Raw genomic sequence first — 18,275 nt, forward strand, 5'->3', positions numbered from 1 at the left:
TGAAAAAACAGCCACGAAGGGCTAAAAACAACCACGAATGGATAGATACAAACTCACCTCATGTACAGGGCAGGGATCAAGTACTCAAGTAATCAAAGGAGGGGAAAGAGACACTTCTCCTCCGGCTAGCCACCCTATGAGGAGAAGGCTATCTCATACAGAGGGAGGAGGGGGGAACAACCACACACGTGGTCTGTAATGCCAAGTGGGATCACCACCTCTACCAGTGAGAAAAAGGCCACGCCCCAAGAGCCTCAAGAAAGCTTCCCACTGCTTCCGTATGCGGTCAGATCCACCCTCCTGCAACTCCCTATTGACGCCTTCTCAAAATCGAGAAGCAAGTCCTCACTAAGAAATCTAGCTCGGGCCGTCGCCTCCCAGAAGGTGAAAATGTTGTCAAGGATACTGCGCTCCTTGACGAATCCTGTCTGAGTAGCATGAATCAAATCCCCAAGGAAGGGCTGGATCCTCAAACTCAAGGCCTTTGCTAGGACCTTGTAGACAGTATTGAGGATCGTAATAGGCCTCCAATGCCGAATATCATCTGACACTCCCTCGCCCTTGGGGATAAGAAAGATCAAGCCCTCTGAAAAACTCTGTGGCATCCCCCAATGTCCAAAACATACTGAAAACCCCTGCGAAGGCCTAACCCCAAAAGGTCCCAATAGCGCATAAAAAAGGCAGGCGCCAATCCGTCCTCCCCAGGGCAACTATGACGCGGAAGGACCCTCAAAGCCTCAACAAGCTCATCCTCTGAAAGAGGCTCACCCAAAACTGTGCGCATACGATCTGTGACCCTCCTCTGCACATGGGCCCACACAGTCTGTCTGCAAGCATCACGTGCCTCCGTGGCTGGCTCTGCTGAAAGCAGGTCTCTATAGAACTCAGTGGCAATAGCTCTAATCTCCCCGGGCTCAGTGGCTAACGATCCGTCCTGCCTCCTGAGCTGGCGTACTCCTGCTCGAGCATGGCGGGGTCCGGTGATCTCAAAAAACTCCCCGTCACTCTATAACCAAGCTGCGTCCACTGAGAGGCCTGGCGATGATAGTAGAACTCGTGTCTCTGCTCCTCTGCCTCTCTAACCTCCTGGCGTGCCTGGCTCAACTGGGACGCCACCCACTCACATGTAGGCTACTGCTCCTGAAGACGCTGGAGCGAAGCAAGGCTACGTCTCAAGCGACGCTCCCGCTCTCGTGTCTCTCCCAGCCGTTGTTAGGAGTTTTTTTGAAAGGTGTTTTGGACTTGTGTACATATGGAATGCATGGCGTGTATGAAGGCTTTGTCCTGGAATGCCTTGGCAGATGTACAGGGTGGATGGTTTGGTAGTGAGCTTGTACAGGCTTGTCCGGAATGTAGTCCGCTGGAGGTGATATCAGCTGCTCGGCCGCTTGAAATGTGTGCGCGTCCCAAGTATAGGTGGGCACTCGTGGGTTGCATTTGAAGGTGTGAAAGCAGTTGGGCAATAAATTATTGAGGATGCCAATTAAATGTGTGCATGAGTTAGATCTGGAAGGTCCAAGAAAAGAAGGTAATGGGAGTATTAGAAAAACAAGGGATGCCGATTTGAGAAAGGTGGTAGGTCCTTCGAGAAAAGACGTCCGCTGAAGCGAAGGAGGAAGGAGGTCGCCAAAAAGAGGAGGGAACCAGGTGGCCCTGCAGAGAGGCGGGTCGTGAAAGAGCAGGAGGGTACGCTGTTTTGCTGCAAGGGAAGTTGGCAGTAAAGCAGAGGAAGCAGGGTAGCACGTCTACTCGTGTGAGGCACAGAGTGGTGCTGGCGCTGACAAGAGCTGGTAGCACGCCAAAGAGAAGAAGCAGTGGTTGGCGCAGCCGCCCGCAGGCGCAAGGGAAGTGAAGCTGGCGCAAAGCTGACTGAACTGGGGACAGCTAGCGAGACGAGGAGAGAGAAGCCGCTGCGGAGACAGTTGGCTGGCGACAGTGTGAAGAGCGGTGGGTGGCGACTGCAGGCAGAGAGAACAAAGAGGGCATGGGCTGGTAGTGAAGACGGCCTCTGGTGTGCGTAGGCAAGGCTGGAGAAGTCGCCTTGGTGAAGACGTCGGGAAGCTGTTTTGTGTGCTGGCGGTGACTGCTAGCGAAGAAGAGGAGGGTTGCTTTGCTTGGTGACTGGCGTGGAGTGTGGAGTCTGCTGTGAAGGTAATCGCCTATGAGGAGGGCTGCACGTATGGCTGGCGTTGACTGAGAGACTGGTTGGGTTTTACTGGGAGGTCACCTTTGAAGCTGATAGCGCTGGAGATCGTTGTCTTCAGTTGAGGTGCCAGCACAGAGTACACGTAGCAAGCAGGTTTGGGTGTTGGCTGCAGTGCAAGTGGCAGATGGTGCCAAGGAGGTGGTGGCCGCCTCTGGACAAGAGAATCGAGGGCTGTGGGCAGGCAAAGGGAGAGATGTTTCTCTGTTGGTAGTCGCCGGGAGAAGCTGGAAGCAGAGAGAGAAAGAAAGAAAGAAGAAAGAAAGATTTTATTAACGTCTTCCAAAAGACCGAACTCGGCCTATGAGACAAATCGGAGTACCTGTATGGGGTATCCTCTGTCATCCCAACAAAATGAAAAAGTACTGAACAAAAAGAGAGAGAGAGAGAGAGGGGGGGGGGCCGCCTCTGGTAGTGGAGAGTCATGAAGGTGCTGCTGTTGGGTGCAACAGCTAAAGTGAAGTAGAGTGAAGGAGAGAACGCCAAGAGTTGGGAAGCTTTGGGGCTGTTTTGGAGGACGAGCTGATGGGCTGTTTTTAATGGCTGCGTTTATAGCTGTATGCATGGAAGTTTGGCTGCGTGTACAGGGGCTCAGGGATGTATCTCAGGAAGAATAGGAGACAGGCTTGTGTGGGTTGGTGAACTCGAGGCTGTTTGGTACTCCTTGTCTTGAGAATCAAGGGACCTGGTCGGAACGCAGTGTTCATGTATTTACAGTTTGTGATAGCCTATGCAATTCAGTGAGGGCTCTTTGAGACTGTGTGTGTTGTTAGGTAATTATTTTGTCTATGGTGCCCCTGTTTTGGTTGTCCTTCTGGTGTGGGTGGTGTGGTGAGCCGTGAGAAGTATTCGAGCCAGTGGCTGGTGGTGCCCCCTTTTGTTGGTGTTAGTGTTTCCAAAGTTGGGAGGCGTGGTCTTTTTTTCTTTTTTTCACCTCACATGCTTTCTGGTGCCCCCACTGAGGATAGCTCTGGACCTTCAGTTTGTTTTCCTGAGGTTCCTTCAGTTTACAGGTTGCAACCATGGCGTTTGCTTATCCTGAATTTCACGGTGATAAGAATGAGGATGTAGAGGATTTCTTGGAGCAAATGGAGGTGGCATGTATTACCAACCATGTGGATAATCCGGATCAAATTTTAAGGCTCTTCCAGATCTTTTTGAAGGGCACAGCGGGTACATGGCTTCGAGGGTTTGAAGCAAAAAGAACGATTGGTAGCCCATCTCGAATGATGATGGTGGAAAACCTGAGAGAAGCCCTTACAAAGGAGTTTCAGAGAAGAGAAGATCCCAATGACGTTTGGCAGGAGCTCCAGCAGTTGAAGCAAGGTGAAAGCCAGAGTGTGGCAAGTTATGTTACAATTTTCAGTGAGCTATGGACAAGATGGTGTTTAGCTCTTGAAACAGAAGTTCCCCCCATGTCTGAGACGAAGAAGCGATTCATAGCAGAGGTTTGAAGCAAAGTTTGTTGGTAAAAGTGGACTTGAAGCAACCTTCTACTTATGAAGAGGCGGTGAGGATTGCGGAAGAGAAAGAATGGAAGCTAAAGAAAATGGCGGATTATGGGATGATCAAGGAAGATGAAGTGGGCAAGAATGGTTGTCTTGATGTGAATATGGTCCAGGTTGATTTTGTGCAACAAACACCTACTATGTACCAACAAGTTGGCAGGGGAATGTACCAGGTAAATCCTAAGGTAGTCGCCAAGGATTTTGGGCAGTTTAATGAGAGCACTGTGAAGTCTATAGCGGTGGATGTTATGCCAGCTTATGGTTATGAGAATTACCAGATTTCTAATAATGTTTCCACTAGTCAGGGTGTGTTAAGTGATGTTATTTATGCTTCTAAAGTTCTTGCAGAGAATAAGGTTTTGCCAATCATAGGCAGGGATTTAGATGTCGACAGATGCTTCTCTTGGCTTAAAGAGCCAGTTCAGGAACATAAGGGGAGGAGGGGAGAGACAGAAGATGATCTACAAGAAGAGGATGGAGTGGAAGAGCAAGTAGACGAAGAGATTGAAGGAGATGGACTGCAAATGGAGGATCTAGCAGGATTTGACACGAAGGGTGAGACAAAGGAGAATCCTGAGCCTGAAGAAGATCCCAAGGTGGTTGGCAATGAGGAAGTAGAGGACAAGATGATGCTTGAAGCACCTTTGGAAATGAGTCTCTCTTCCGAAGAGGACAGTGGAAGTGGAAAGCTGGTCACGGATGATCCTGTGAGTGAGAGCAATGCTTATCTGCTGGATTCTGGGAATTTTCTTATTGAACTGGTTGAAGAAGAACTAATGCTTGAGCAACCCGGCATGTGGGAGCCAGAGTCAGGTGAATTTGGGGTTATGAGGTCTGGGAATGCTATGCTGGAAAAAGATGGAAATTTTTCCACAACAGTGAATGCTTATGAGCCAGGTAATCAAAGGACCAAGGATTTGGGTTGCAAAATGTTAATGCATACGCTTTTAAATGTGGCTGTGCAGTGGGCAAGTGAGGCCCAAGTATGTTTGGAATTGACCAAGAAGAAGAAGATGTGGATGAGGGTTATGCAGACTCAGCTTTTGGTGATGCTAAGAGTGTGCATGAAGAGGATAGTCAGAATGGTGAGATGCCATTAGTTTTGAATGAAAGGAACTCCCAATTGGTATATCACCTAGATGAACTAGATGGGCAGGCGTGTATAATTGGAAGAGACATGCAACAGTGGCCGTTTGACCCTGGAGGCTGACAGTTTATGGATACTAACTGCCTCATGCTGCCATGCATTAGTGATCCGCAGTGTCATACAAAATCGCTCCCAAGCTGCAAGCTCCGTGCCGTGCACTGTAACATGACTGCCTCCCACCCTATCGGCCGGGTCCTCAAGCATGTTGAAGTCTCCCCCGACACACCAATGTGCGGCCTCGGGCAATGCATCTGTAACAAGAGTCCAGAACTCTGCTCTGGCACTAGCATGATTGGGAGCATAGACATTGAGCACACCAAAGTGCTCATCGTGCATCCTCAGAATAACATACTGCGCTCTACCAAGCACAATGACCCCGCGATCCACAATGGCCTGCCGCACATCCGCAATGACCATACATACTCCTCCCTGCCCACCCAAGGGCCAAAACCTGCAGACCAAAATGTGTCCCATCTACCAGGCATCACCGAACCATATCTCCGAATCCTGCTCTCACTCAAATGGTGCTCCTGCATCATCAGAATATCAATACTGCCCCCAACCAGGCATCTCTGAAGCTCCTGCCTCAAACAACCACGATAACGTACATAGTGTGCGCCGCCAAGGCCTTGTACATTCCATGAGATGATCCTCATGGATGACCTGCTGAAGTGGAGGCTGTCTCAGCCATACGGCGGGCCTTCGCAAGCGGCTTGGATGGAGAGTAATCCCCATCTGAGCGGCTACGAATCTGCCCACCCAGTGTGCTGCAAGAGTCTCGGACCAAGCGCCAGTGGCTGTGTTCCATATCGAATGCCTCCCGCTTGGAGAGAGAAACCTCATGTATGCATACATAGCCAAGGTCTCGCGCTAGGTCTGCCACTATGCGAACCACCAAGTGTCGATTCCCGGAGGCATCCGCACTCCCGGTATCAAAGAAATGTGCCAACTCCCAGAGTTGGCCTATCACGTCTGTCATCTCCAAATCGCTCACATGGTGAGAAAACTCAACTGCCTGTGTCCTCAAAATACTAAGAGCGAAATCCAGAGTCCACTCCCGGTCGCTAGTGCTGCAAAGAGGGAAGGAGAAGGCCACCGCTGAATCAAGTGCCTCCTCCCCTCGGGCCGGAGGTATCACCACATGAACTCTGATGGGTGCTGGCTCATGGGGGCCCTCCGCTCCAAAAAGGCGTGTAAAGGAGTAGTCGAAAGCCTCCGAGCGCTCTCTAGTGTCAAGACTACTCAGCCGACTGCGGATAGAGGATATCCGTGAAGCACGAATCGGCATGGTAGGTCTCCTCTGCGGTGCACGAGCAAGGTCGGTGCTCAATGCCCGCCGGACTGCAGGTGAGCGCCAGGGTACTGTCAGTGCCTCCTGGGGAGCTGAGGCGAGCCGAGGGGGAGGAGGGGGGGGAGAGGGAGGTGTGGAAGGAGACGCTGAAAATGCGGGAGCGGGAACGGGAGGAGGCGAGGGTGGAAGCGAGGCGAAAGGGGGGGGCGGAGGAGGGGGAGGGGGAGGAGAAGGGGGGGGTGCTGGCATCTCCTGATCCTCAATTTGCGCTGGGGTCTCCTCCTGGAGGGGAGCAAAGCTGTTCCTCACTGGAACCCAATGATGCTGAGGCTGTGTCTGCTGCTGCGTCGGTCTCTGGGCATGCTGCTATGGCTATCTCCCTCTACGGCGCCCCTGTCCAGGCTGCCAATCAGAGGTCGCTGTGGGCTGAGCAGGTGTCCCGGAGGCTGCCTGTCGAGCCGCATCTGTGGGCGGGCCATCGGAGGTCTGCTGCTGCGGTGAAGGTCGGGGTCTCCTGCGAGGGCAGGCCTTGGCCAGGTGGCCGACCTGCCGGCATATAAAACATTGGTTCGGGAGCCCCGAAAACTCCACTCTCTGATCGATCCATCCCCCCCCTATCCTAGGTAACTGAATGACCTTCGGAAGGGAGGAGATGTCAGGAACCAAAACTCTGACCGAAGGAAGGCCAGGTGCTCTAGCCACCACTGAAGCTGCTGTGGGGCCAGTCTCAAGCACCGAGCCCACCAATGATCCTATCCTAGAAAGGAGCGGAAGGTACTCGCGGCGAAGTCCAGGAAAGCAAATTGTGACATGGAATAGGCGCTCTCCCTGCTCGGCCGCTGCTGGGTCGAAACCATGCTGCCAATGTCTAAGAGAGTTGTTAAATCTCCACAAACAAAAGCATTTGACAACCAGGGATAGGAATTGAAGAAATTCCAAATCCTTTGCTACTCATGGGAAGATTGAGATGCATAAACTCCAGCAAATTGGAAAATTTCACCCTACAAAGTAAATTGCACAATGATACATTGGCCCAATGAATCATTATATTCCAATGCTGGCTCTAGTTCATGTCGCAAAAGAAAAGCAACACCCGAGAATTGTTTGCTTCCGGCATAGAAAATGTCATATCCAGTAAAATGGCCAACCTGGCCACCATACTCATGCTGATTGTGTTCTTGCAAACAAAATATATCTGGTCTCATCGTATGTACATAATCCCATAAACATCTTCATTTATGAGGATTGCAAATACCCTCTATATTATAAGTGAGACACTTTATTGGAAGCATCTTCTGTACATGATAGAGAAATGAGAGGATTTAACTCTCATCCATATGTGCAGATCCCCCTGGATACTGCAATACATTCCAAACAACATCATACTTATCAAAGAGCTGAGTACCTCCAGTACAAACTTGAACCCAATTACGTGAGACCGCATTAGCAGCAGGATTCACTTTTGCATTGAGAACATTAGCTGCCAAAGAATCCACATTGCGAGCTACATACTCTTGAGTCTGGGTCCAATTACGGGTTTTGTACAAAGGCACCTTAAAAGTCTTTTTCAGGGCAATAAAACCATCCTAATCCATTATACTTTTCCCTTTCGACTTGGCAGATGGCGTAGCTTGCTGATTAACCACGGGCAAAGAGCCTTTCACTTTTTCTTCTTGCTTAGGCAAAGTAGCAAAGGGCGACACAAAAATAGCATTTGCAGGAGAATTAGAAGGTGAGGCTGATGCCATCGGGGCTGGGCCACGTTGGTGGTTCATGAATGATAGTAGGACATTTATTGGAGATATGCCCAAACTGTTTACATTTAAAACATGCACCAGCAAAAGTGCCCCAAATAAGCTCATAGTTCCGACGGCCAATCCCAAGTTGTCTATCATCAGTACATTTTATTTATTCCAATAGAGACCGAGGGAACAACAGGTCTAGTTGTGTCGCAGAGAATCATGAAATGATTTCCTTCTTCAAGAGGTCGAGAAGGAAAAATAACCTTACCCAATGAAGTAGCCAACATAGGCAAATGTTCATGGAAATGTTCTGGGAAATGCTTCATTGTGACCCACACTGGGTATTTATGCTTAACGACACTTTCATAACCCTTATTCACTGACCATGGCAAACCAACTGAATGCCAAACTGAGGCGATTTTTCTAGCAAAGCTACTCTGTTTTATGGTTCTTTAAAAAGAACCTCATAAAATCCTATGGCAGCCCAGTACCCACCATCAACTAGATTTCCCTGCAATTCTGATTTTATCCATTGTGCCACCTTATTCACAAGAGGCATCTTGCCTGGAAAGAAGACCACTGCAACATTTTCAGAGAAGTTCTTCATTTATGCTTAACGACACTTTCATAACCCTTATTCACTGACCATGGCAATACACGAACCAACTGAATGCCAAACTGAGGCGATTTTTCTAGCAAAGCTACTCTGTTTTATGGTTCTTTAAAAAGAACCTCATAAAATCCTATGGCAGCCCAGTACCCACCATCAACTAGATTTCCCTGCAATTCTGATTTTATCCATTGTGCCACCTTATTCACAAGAGGCATCTTGCCTGGAAAGAAGACCACTGCAACATTTTCAGAGAAGTTCTTCAGTGGTGAAACCACCGAAGGGAGAGGAATATCAAACCTGAAATCAGGATCTGGCAATTTCCATTCTTTTTTACTGTCCACAAAATCATCAATCAGCATATCATGAAGCATTCATCAGGAGAAAGCTCCTGGAGAGATTTGCCAAGCTCAGTACAAGAACCTTGTTCTTGTGCTCATCACTCTGGTGAGCATGATGATAGACCTTGATATTCGCATTCTGGTCTGAAGCCAACTGGTTTGGAGAAGAAGCCATGCTGAACCACGTAGAACTGTTCACTCTACACAGACCCTTATACACATGCACGTGCGCGCGCACACACAGAAAGAGTCGTACAGAGAATAGGAGCGAAAGACAGAAGCCGGGCAGAGGAAGAAACAGCAAATAGTTCAAAACAGAAATGGGACACGTCCAAAACCCTAGCAATAGCAGCGAATTCCTGTACAGGCACAGTAGAGGCACAGACTAAGACGCACTCATGTGAAGGGGCAGAAAGTAGACACAGAAATGTGAAGTCAATGCTGCACAGTCAGTGCTCCACAGGCAACAGAGACTGCAGAGATGGTGATGGCGCTGCAGAAAGGTCAAGGCGGCGTTAGCAGTAGATCCACCCTACGCGGAGACACCTGAGATACCTCTTTGGGCTCACACCAAATGTCCTTAAGTCAATAATGTCCATAAAAATGAAATCTTACAAGTCACTTTCTATGATGAATATCCCAGACATCCTGTGTATCACACTGAGAAAATGTCCATAAAAATGAAAGCTTAATAAATCACTATCGATGATGAATATCCTAAACATCCTGTATACCATTGTGAAACCCTTCACGAATGCTATCCAATGAAACATAAGATAATCCAAAATACTCCACATGCTTCGAGCACCACACTGACCTTTATCCCTGATCTGTAAATCTGAGAATAAATAAGTATTAATTCCATCAAACTGCAGGTAGTGTGATGGTGAAGTCTCTCTCTTGTGATGACCTTTCCATGTCACCAAAGGATATCATGGATCTATAGCTAGCAAAAGGAGGGTTGAGCCTCTCTCTCTCTCTCTCTCCCCCGATGGCGTGACCCTCTCTCTCTCTCTCTCTCTCTCTCTCTCTCCCCCCCCCCCCCCCCGCCCCGATGGCGTGACCCTCGCAGGCCCCTCCTCGTGCTCACATTGCACGCTGGTGGTCTCTCTCTCTCTCTGCGCTCTCTCTGTCCCGTGATGTAGTGTGACTGCCCGCCTAGCGCCTGCACAGCGCCCTCTACCTGCCCGCCGTCTGATCTGTCTTGCTTTGTGCGCACCCACCTGCACCCAGCGCTCTCTGCCTGCCTGCCATCTGATCTCTCTTGCTCTGTGCGCACCCACTTGCACGCAACGTGCCTGCCCGCCATTTGTCCTGCCCTGTGCGTTGGCAGTTCACCGCACCGCCCTTTCCGCCCTTTTCCCACCCACCCTTGCTCAGGCCCCCAAGGCAGCAGCTAGGGGGAAACACGTCTCAATCTCAGGAGGGAGAACAGGATGGTGAAACAATCTTTCACACCCCCACGAAGGCACCAAATGCCTACCGTAGAAGACTGAGAGAAGGGATCATGTCCCTTGGCTCACGAAGGCTTGCAAAGATGGCCCGATGAGATGAGGCCCTTTATGAGGAGATACAGTTGCACATAAGAACAGAGATGAGCACCATGCGGCAGGAGCTTGAAAAGGAATGGACTGAACAGATGCATGCCCAAAAGAAAGTGATATACAAAACACTGAAGGAAGTGATATATGCCCAATTGAAGGGAGAAATGCAAGCCCAAGTACGGGTTGAGATGGAATTAGCCCAAGCCTTGATGCACACGGAAATGAAAAAAGAGATGCAGAAATGGAAGGATGACATGCTCCGGGAGATTGGCACAACAGTTACATTGTATGAAGGCACCTTGAAGACATGTATGGCTGACCGCGAAAAAGACATCACAGAAATGCAAAACACTTTGGAATCATGTAAGGCAAAAGTGGCTGCGAGTGAGAAGGAAACATGGGCTGAAATTGCTAGTGCCACAAAGAAACAAATTGAGGAAGTCAGCCCATGGATTGAAGTAGTAAAGAAGCTGAAGGATACACTAGTCAATAAAGTAGAGGTGATGAATGCTACATTGGAATAGGAAGCCAAGCGATGCGCACGTGCCTTACATGTACGCGTAGTTGGGTAGGGAAGATGAGGGAAATCCCCAAGAGGATGCAAAAGATCTTGCAACAAAAATTGGAGCCACTGATGTACCCATTGCTGGAGCATGGCGATAGGCAGAGATGAAACTAGGGCGAAGATACTGATCATCAGGTTTTTGCTGACTTGGAGAAGAAGAATGCCTTCCTCTCCAAAAGGATGGCCCTTAAGGGGGAAAAATTTTATTTGGATGAGGACCTTACACTGGCACAGATAGCACACTGGAAGGAACACATACCGTGTGTACTTGAGGCAAGGAAAGAGGGGAAATGGGCAGTATACAGAGATGGCCGAGTTATCATTACGGAGAGGAGGCCTGCCTGATGGTGTGTGGCCTATGAGACCTTGTGATTCACTGTGTGGAATTGCAATAAAACCCTTAGAACAGATGCAGGATACTTTCAGACATAATGATATTGCTATGTATATGGAGACCCATCAGTGCACAAACAAGAGGCTTCCTGACGTGCGGGGTTATAGATGGGAATCAGTGTTCTGCCCTCAGCCACACACATTGGGAGGTACCAGAGGATCTGGAAGAGTGGTAGTACTTTTTAGGGAGGAGCTTTGTGACAAAATACATGTGGTATATAGAGATGCACATGCGAGGTACATGTGGGTCCAAGTATGCAGAGAGGGGCTCCGTGAGCTATATGTGGCGATATGCTACTTTCCCCCAGCCCACTCCAGGTTTGCACCATCAGGAGAGTCGCCCTATACTCCACTATATGATGATATCATGAGGTTTGCCAGCATGGGAGACATATTACTATTGGGAGAATTTAATGCACGTACAGGCACAAAGCAGACAGAGCTGTATGATATTCAGGAGACTATGTACCGGGAGATCATGGCAGAGGATGTAGGGTTGCAGAGATCAGCACAGGATGATGGGGAGATTACACATTATGGCAGGCATTTTCTCACTCGGGAGTGCACATGGGTTGGTCATATACAATGGCCTATCAAGATTGTAGGGATCAGATGCTCTTAGACACTGGAACTCTAAAGGGGAGCGAGCACAGTGGACTACTTGATGGGATCTCCTTCATTGATACCTGATGTGCGGGGTTTCACAATTCCAGTCGGCCCATTAGCATAGCAGCCAATCATGCATACCTAAGTTTCACACTAGTAGGTAAATCCCCGAGAGATGGGCGAGCCACTCATCTACCTAGGTACTCGAGATATCAGTTTACACGTGAGACAGCTCGGGTTTGCCGAGATGCAGTATTTGATTGCTTGTTTGCTTTAGACCCGCATAGCCCACCTGACAAGATTACAAGAGTATTGGCAAGTATACTACATGCATCCGCCTCATATGCGTTTCCTTGCACTATGATCCCCCCCCCCCTCCCAGTACTGCCCCACAGAATAGTTGGTATGATGATGAGTGTCGTGAGACACTGGCACAGCTACAACGTGAGATTGCCATTGGAACTCACACACATTGACAGGCCAGGATGATCTTTCAGCACCTTGTGCAGAGGAAGAAACGAGCCTACCTGGCTAAGTTAGAGGAGGAGATCTACCAACTCTTCCTGGGGAGGGACAGGAAGAGGGCATAGAAAATGTTTCAGGAGAGACAGCCTGGTACTCCGATTACTGTACTTGAGGGATGGCATGCTTATGCTAGAGAGGTATATGATGCACCAGGACAACCCCCCACCCCCCCTCCAGTAGGACCTAGACTGGCTAGCAGCACCTTTTTTACTATGCGGATGGTTCTAGATGCGATAGACAGGTTACACAATGGAAAGGCACAGGATCATGATGGGCTAGTTGGAGAGCACTTCTTATATGCACGCGATACTTTGGCTCCGCTGATTGTACATGTGTTTAATCGTGACATTTGTGAGGGTTTCCCGACAAGCTTGACAGAGCATACCATTGTACCACTCTTTAAGAGTGGGGACCGCATGGTACTAGGCAACTACAAGACGATCATGATTTGTCATTACTTGGCCAAACTATATGGCTCTATATTGGAGTCGGAGCTGAGCTGCTGGGCAAAGAGGCATGATCATTGAGCATAGGGACAGGCCAACTTCAAGAGAGGATTTACTACCTTGGATCACATACTGACACTTCGGGCACTTATTCAAGAGGGCAGGGCACAGAAGAGAAGGATATATTGCTGCTTTGTGGACTTCCGCAACGCCTTCGATACCGTACCACGTGCTAGGCTTATGCACAGATTGCATGACATTGAGGTATTTGAGGATATGCAGTGGGGGATATATGCTTTGTATAAGTGTGTGACAGGCAGAGTCCAGGCGGATTATCCGATATGGTGACTAGCACGATAGGGGTGAAGCAGGGATGCCCGCTATCACCCACCCTCTTTGGACTGTACATGGATGTTGTCTCCGATTATGTAGACAGATTGGGGGGCCTAGGGCATTGCCTGGCAGGGGGTGTTGATACCTATCTTGTTATATGCTAAGGATATTGTTCTAATCTTAGACTCTTCAGAGGGATTACAAAGACATCTGGATGCATTACAGGCATTTTGTGCAGATAGAGATTTGACAGTGAACCTTGGGAAAACTAAGGTTATGGTGTTTAACACCACACAGGCATGGGTGACGAGATCAGAGCCTCAGTTCACTTTCCGAGGGGAGCCGGTTGAGTACGTCAGGTTATATGTGTATTTGGGAGTTACTTTCACAGGACCACGTTTCTCCCTGAAGGAGGCAATAGTAGCTAGATTATCTCGAGAGCATGCAGCCTTGGGGGCACTTGAAAGGTAGTGTGCACGCATACAGTTTCAGGAGCCGCACACCAAATTGTGTCTATTTGATACACTCGTCACACCGATCCTCTTGTACGGAGCTCCAATTTGGGGGCCTAGCATACATCACAGATCTTAGAGAAGGACGGATGAGGGATGGAGGCATATGGAGATACCACTGATTATGATGATTGCTTGCATGATTCGGAGCAAATCATCAGTACCACATGAGATTGTTTGGGCTGAGCTGGCTGCACCAGTAGTGATGGAGGTCCTATTCCGGGCAGTTACCTTTTTATAGCAGCTATGGGAGCTCCCTTAGCAAAGGTACTCCCGATTGGCATTGACCTCATCCATAGAGTTGGAAGAGGATGGAGATACTCATTGCTTGTATGCTCAGATGAGATCATGGTTTGACCTACATGGTTTGCGGATAGAGGCACTCCCACCCTTTCAGTAGTGTTCATTTTGGATCTCACACCCGCTCAGAGCAGAACTGCGTGATTAGGATGGATATCGTTAGAGTGGACACAGAGAGGCTTGAGCCCTTAGGCACGAAAATGGCTCATTACAAGAGCCATTTTCTACACCTCTCACCAAATGATTTTTTCACCTGCCCAGCGTACATGGATGTACACCTATCTCATGGGATACGTTGTGCCATTGGACAGATCTGGACCTCATCACACCAGCTACGGATTGAGACAGGATGACCGCATTTGTCAACTATGCTACCAGGAGGCAGAGACAGAGAAGCACTACATTTGCTGATGTACAGTCTATTATGAGATTTGAGGGAGATATCACTGCCTCTTCCGAGAGGTTTTTGGGCCGTTACGCAAGGTCATTGAGTTTGAGGATGAGAGATGCCTGGGATTGTTCCTACTTGAGCTCAGGAGACACGGAGAGACCCTCTTGGCAGAGAAGAGACCGAGCCACGATGTACGTAGACAGAGGATCCTAACAGATTTCTTCAGCACCTGGACTAGCAGCCCAGCTCACACACCTCTTGATACCTCCTCCATCGAGCCATCAGGGCACCAGCCATGCTCCCAGGGAGTCACCACTGATGGAGTAGTCGTCTTATGTCGTGCTCGTCAGCGATGCCCAGTAGGATCCTGGCCACGGCATCCTCACCATCGCGAGATCTGAGCCATTATTGCTCGGAATCGGAGGCGGCTACCTCGCTTCTACGACCTCTCCATTCTAGACAGCCCCAAGGGGGAGATACTTGATCTGAGGAGAGGGCAGCAGTTCAACTGGTCAGCATACATGGATCTACTTGATATAAATTTTCTTGTATTTTCTACTCAGTATCATCTAGGAGTCTTATAGTTCTTACAACTGTAAGATAGTTAGTTTATTGTACTTTTCAGTTTCATTTGGTTGTTCTCTTTGATGAGACACCAACTTCAAATGTACTCTCAATTTTGGTCTCATAGGCCATTATGGCCTCTTAGAGACGTTAATATATCATTTCATTTCATTTCATTTTTGGGGTCGAGGGTGCCAACTCTTAAAAAGGATCACGCACTCTCTCTCTCTGGTAAGACACCGAATGCGTGGGGCCAGAGGATCACATCCTCGTGTATGAGTGGTGACCTATATGATGCTCTTGTTGAGGTTAGGTGACACTCTATAGTTGCTGAATGGGAACCAGAAATGCTTTAGAGAGAGAGAGGGAAAAGAAAAAAAGAAAGAAAGTTGTATTAACGTCTTCAAAAGGCCAAAATGACCTATGAGACCAAAAGGTTACATCATATCCATGAGGTACATCATCCTGGGTACAAAATAGTAATAAAGAAAGATAACAAAAATCTAGAACTATAAAATCTGATCTAGGTACATGAGCGGAGAGCTCTCATATCACCCTAATACATCCCTCATGGGCCGCTGTGACATGGTGCTCAAGGTGGTAAAACTGAGCTAGCACGAGAAGGTCGTGCGATGATGGGAGATGATGGCCCGTGGTGGCGTGGCCGTGGGCGAGGGCCATGGGGTCTAGGGCGTCGAGCTTTGCATTACTCAGTGGCTCTATCGAGTGTCACACCTCTCGGCCGAGCTCCTGCACTAGCCTGTGGTCTGGGTATGATGGGTGGATCGGCCCTCGGAGTGTTGGTATGGAAGAAGTCGGTGAGAGCTCTCTGTGTTGGTCCTCGAGCAAGTACAGTTGATCGGGATCTCACTAAGGACTCCCCGTGTCTACCGAGCTCTAGAAGAAAAATTCCCAGGCATCTCTGATTTGGGAAGTCCATGATCCTGGAAAGTGGTCCGAACCGAGCTCGGAAGAGGCAGTGGAACCTCTCCCGAATCTCATAGTATACATGGCATCGACATATGTAATGATCCTTTGTCTCGGGCTCTGTGTGACAAAGCTGGCATATCCTGTCCTTTGGTGCGGATGCCCTAGGCCCATATCTGGTAGTCTCCAGTCTCAGCTGGTGGGACGAGGTGCGGATCTGGCCGATCGCACATCTCAACCCAAAGGATAGGTGTGTGTCCATGTAGTGTGGGCGGATGATGAACCCATCCTCTGTCAGGCATAGGAGGTGATCTCTGTAGAAGGCCATCTTCGTCCCAGTGGATGACTAGGTGAACTCCATGTCGTCTAAGTATCCAGTTTGACAATGTCCTTCCTTATAACCCTGTTCCGCTTTGTGCTGCTGAGAGCAAATGACGGGGCCTCTATGATGTACTGGAACGGGGGAGTGTCTCCATCTGCATACCGTGCATGCCAAACCAAGTGCCTACCTGTGTATTCACTTTGTATCTCCCTCAAGTGTCAACTGTCTCGAGGACTCCAGGGCTAGCCGGGGGTATCTATCAAGTGAAAGCTCCCATAGCCTATGCCAGTATGTCAGTGTCTGGAATAGAGCCTCTGTCACTATCGGTGCAGCCCCCATCTCTGCCCGCACAATCTCATGTGGCACTGATGGCTTACTCCTAATCATGCGTGAGATCATCGCCACTAGGGGCCTCTCCATCGGCCTCAGCCCATCATATACCTCCTCTGTATCTGCCTCGGCCGGTCTCTCCTCTGTCTCCTCCTGTGGTATAAGCTAGGACCCCAGATGGGGGCACCATACAGTAGTGGAGGTGTAACTAGAGAGAGAGAGAGAGAGAGAGAGAGAGAGAGAGGGCGTGGGGCGCAGGGAGGGGCATACACATACACATTTACACATCAAAGATCTAAACCTTTATGGGACTATTTATATTTTACTTGAATATTTGTTCTCTCATTTTGAGATTGTCATGATCTGCAGAATCCAATGCCAATCGTTCGTTGGTTCTGCTGGCAAATGGGAATTACTGCCATGATACATACATGTGGAATGCTGCTCATATTTATTCCAGTGATGTCTTTGGATGCACGGCGAGTAAAGGTATTTACCTCTTCTCTGACATCTCTCTGTACTCTGGTATATCTTATCGCTAATTTCCTCGAATTTAAGAAATCAGGTTCATTGGAAATTTAGCCTTGTTGCCCTGAAATTCAATTAGCTGTTGTCAATTAGTATCCTCACATATGAAAGATCTACTGTGCTGCAAGATACGAACTTGTTTCATTGTCTTTCTATTGGCAGGCAGGGACAGTTGACCCAAGCCTTTGGCTATTTTGTGGTATGACAAGAACCAAAGGAGGTACATATAAGATGTTTAGTATTTATTTTAAATCATTTCCTGCAACTTTCTTTTGGAAGAGCAACAATTTTCTTACATAAACTGAGCCAAAATATTTCAAGAAGGAAAAATGGCGCCGGAATCCAATGAATCGGATCATTCTACACTTCTAGAACATACCGCAAGCACTGCAATCTCTGTTGCAATTATCCAGTTTTACGCTCCATTGTTCAAGAACAACATTTTCAAAATTAGCACGGTAAAATCCCCACCTACAGGCTAGCAAATTTCGATACATTATGCATACTCCAGTGTTTAAAATGTCTGTTGGATTGAGGGCTGAGTATCCGACTGCCCAAGTGGCTACTGTACTATGCTGCCCAGAAGGGGGTTAAATAAATGTATACATGGAAAAGAATTGTTGTTTACCTCATAAATTTTCTTGGCAAATTGACTTAAAATGTGTTTTAGCAGGCACTTGTTTTTGCAGCATTACTAGGAGCTACTATCTACCTTGGATTTTGGAAAGTGCAACTTGGGTTGAACCTTTCAGAGATTGCTTTAAAAGGTGCCGTGCATTGCATTTCATATTAAGCGTATTTTTGCTGAAGTGGATACAAACAACTATCACTGAAATAGATTCATAATTGCATTTGACATGTGCAAGGATGCCTTTCACAAACTTTCTCATTTTTGCATTGTTTGCACTTATCATCATACCACTCTTTTCGCCAAATCGAGCCCATATGATGTTTCTTGGCAGATTTGTAGTGGGAAAGGATTTTTGTGGGCAGCCATGTGGATAGATTGGCTGAGGAGATGGGCTTAACCATTCAGATTTGGTAGGGTTTTAATGTCATCTAAGAGTGGATTATAGGTAAGATCTAGGTTGTGGTGGGCTCCTTCTGTGAAGGATAAACTGAAATGATAGGCTCTAAGCATGTGTGT

The 18,275-nt window shown here is 48.3% G+C and overlaps 1 protein-coding gene across 11 annotated transcripts in view; it reads left to right on the top strand.

Annotated features, from left to right (window-relative positions):
* The window catches only part of LOC147638442 (uncharacterized), a 184,067-nt gene that overhangs the window by 107,103 nt on the left and 58,689 nt on the right, over positions 1–18,275 (top strand). For 6 of the 11 annotated variants that reach the window (XR_015265885.1, XM_086798365.1, XM_086798366.1 and 3 more), the window contains 4 exons: positions 16,970–17,089; positions 17,291–17,348; positions 17,450–17,586; positions 17,802–17,895. Coding sequence is in view for 10 of the 11 variants with exons in the window: in XM_086798365.1 (XP_086654491.1) it covers positions 16,970–17,089; positions 17,291–17,348; positions 17,450–17,586; positions 17,802–17,895 (409 nt within the window). In the remaining variant the exon portion in view is untranslated. The remainder of the gene's footprint in view (positions 1–16,969; positions 17,090–17,290; positions 17,349–17,449; positions 17,587–17,801; positions 17,896–18,275) is intronic. The other 5 variants (XM_086798369.1, XM_086798368.1, XM_086798370.1 and 2 more) reach the window with 1 other exon arrangement.

Source organism: Cibotium barometz, chromosome 5 (genome assembly GCF_041138505.1).
Source record: "Cibotium barometz isolate CiBa-2024 chromosome 5, ASM4113850v1, whole genome shotgun sequence".
NCBI classification, from domain to species: Eukaryota; Viridiplantae; Streptophyta; class Polypodiopsida; order Cyatheales; family Cibotiaceae; genus Cibotium; species Cibotium barometz.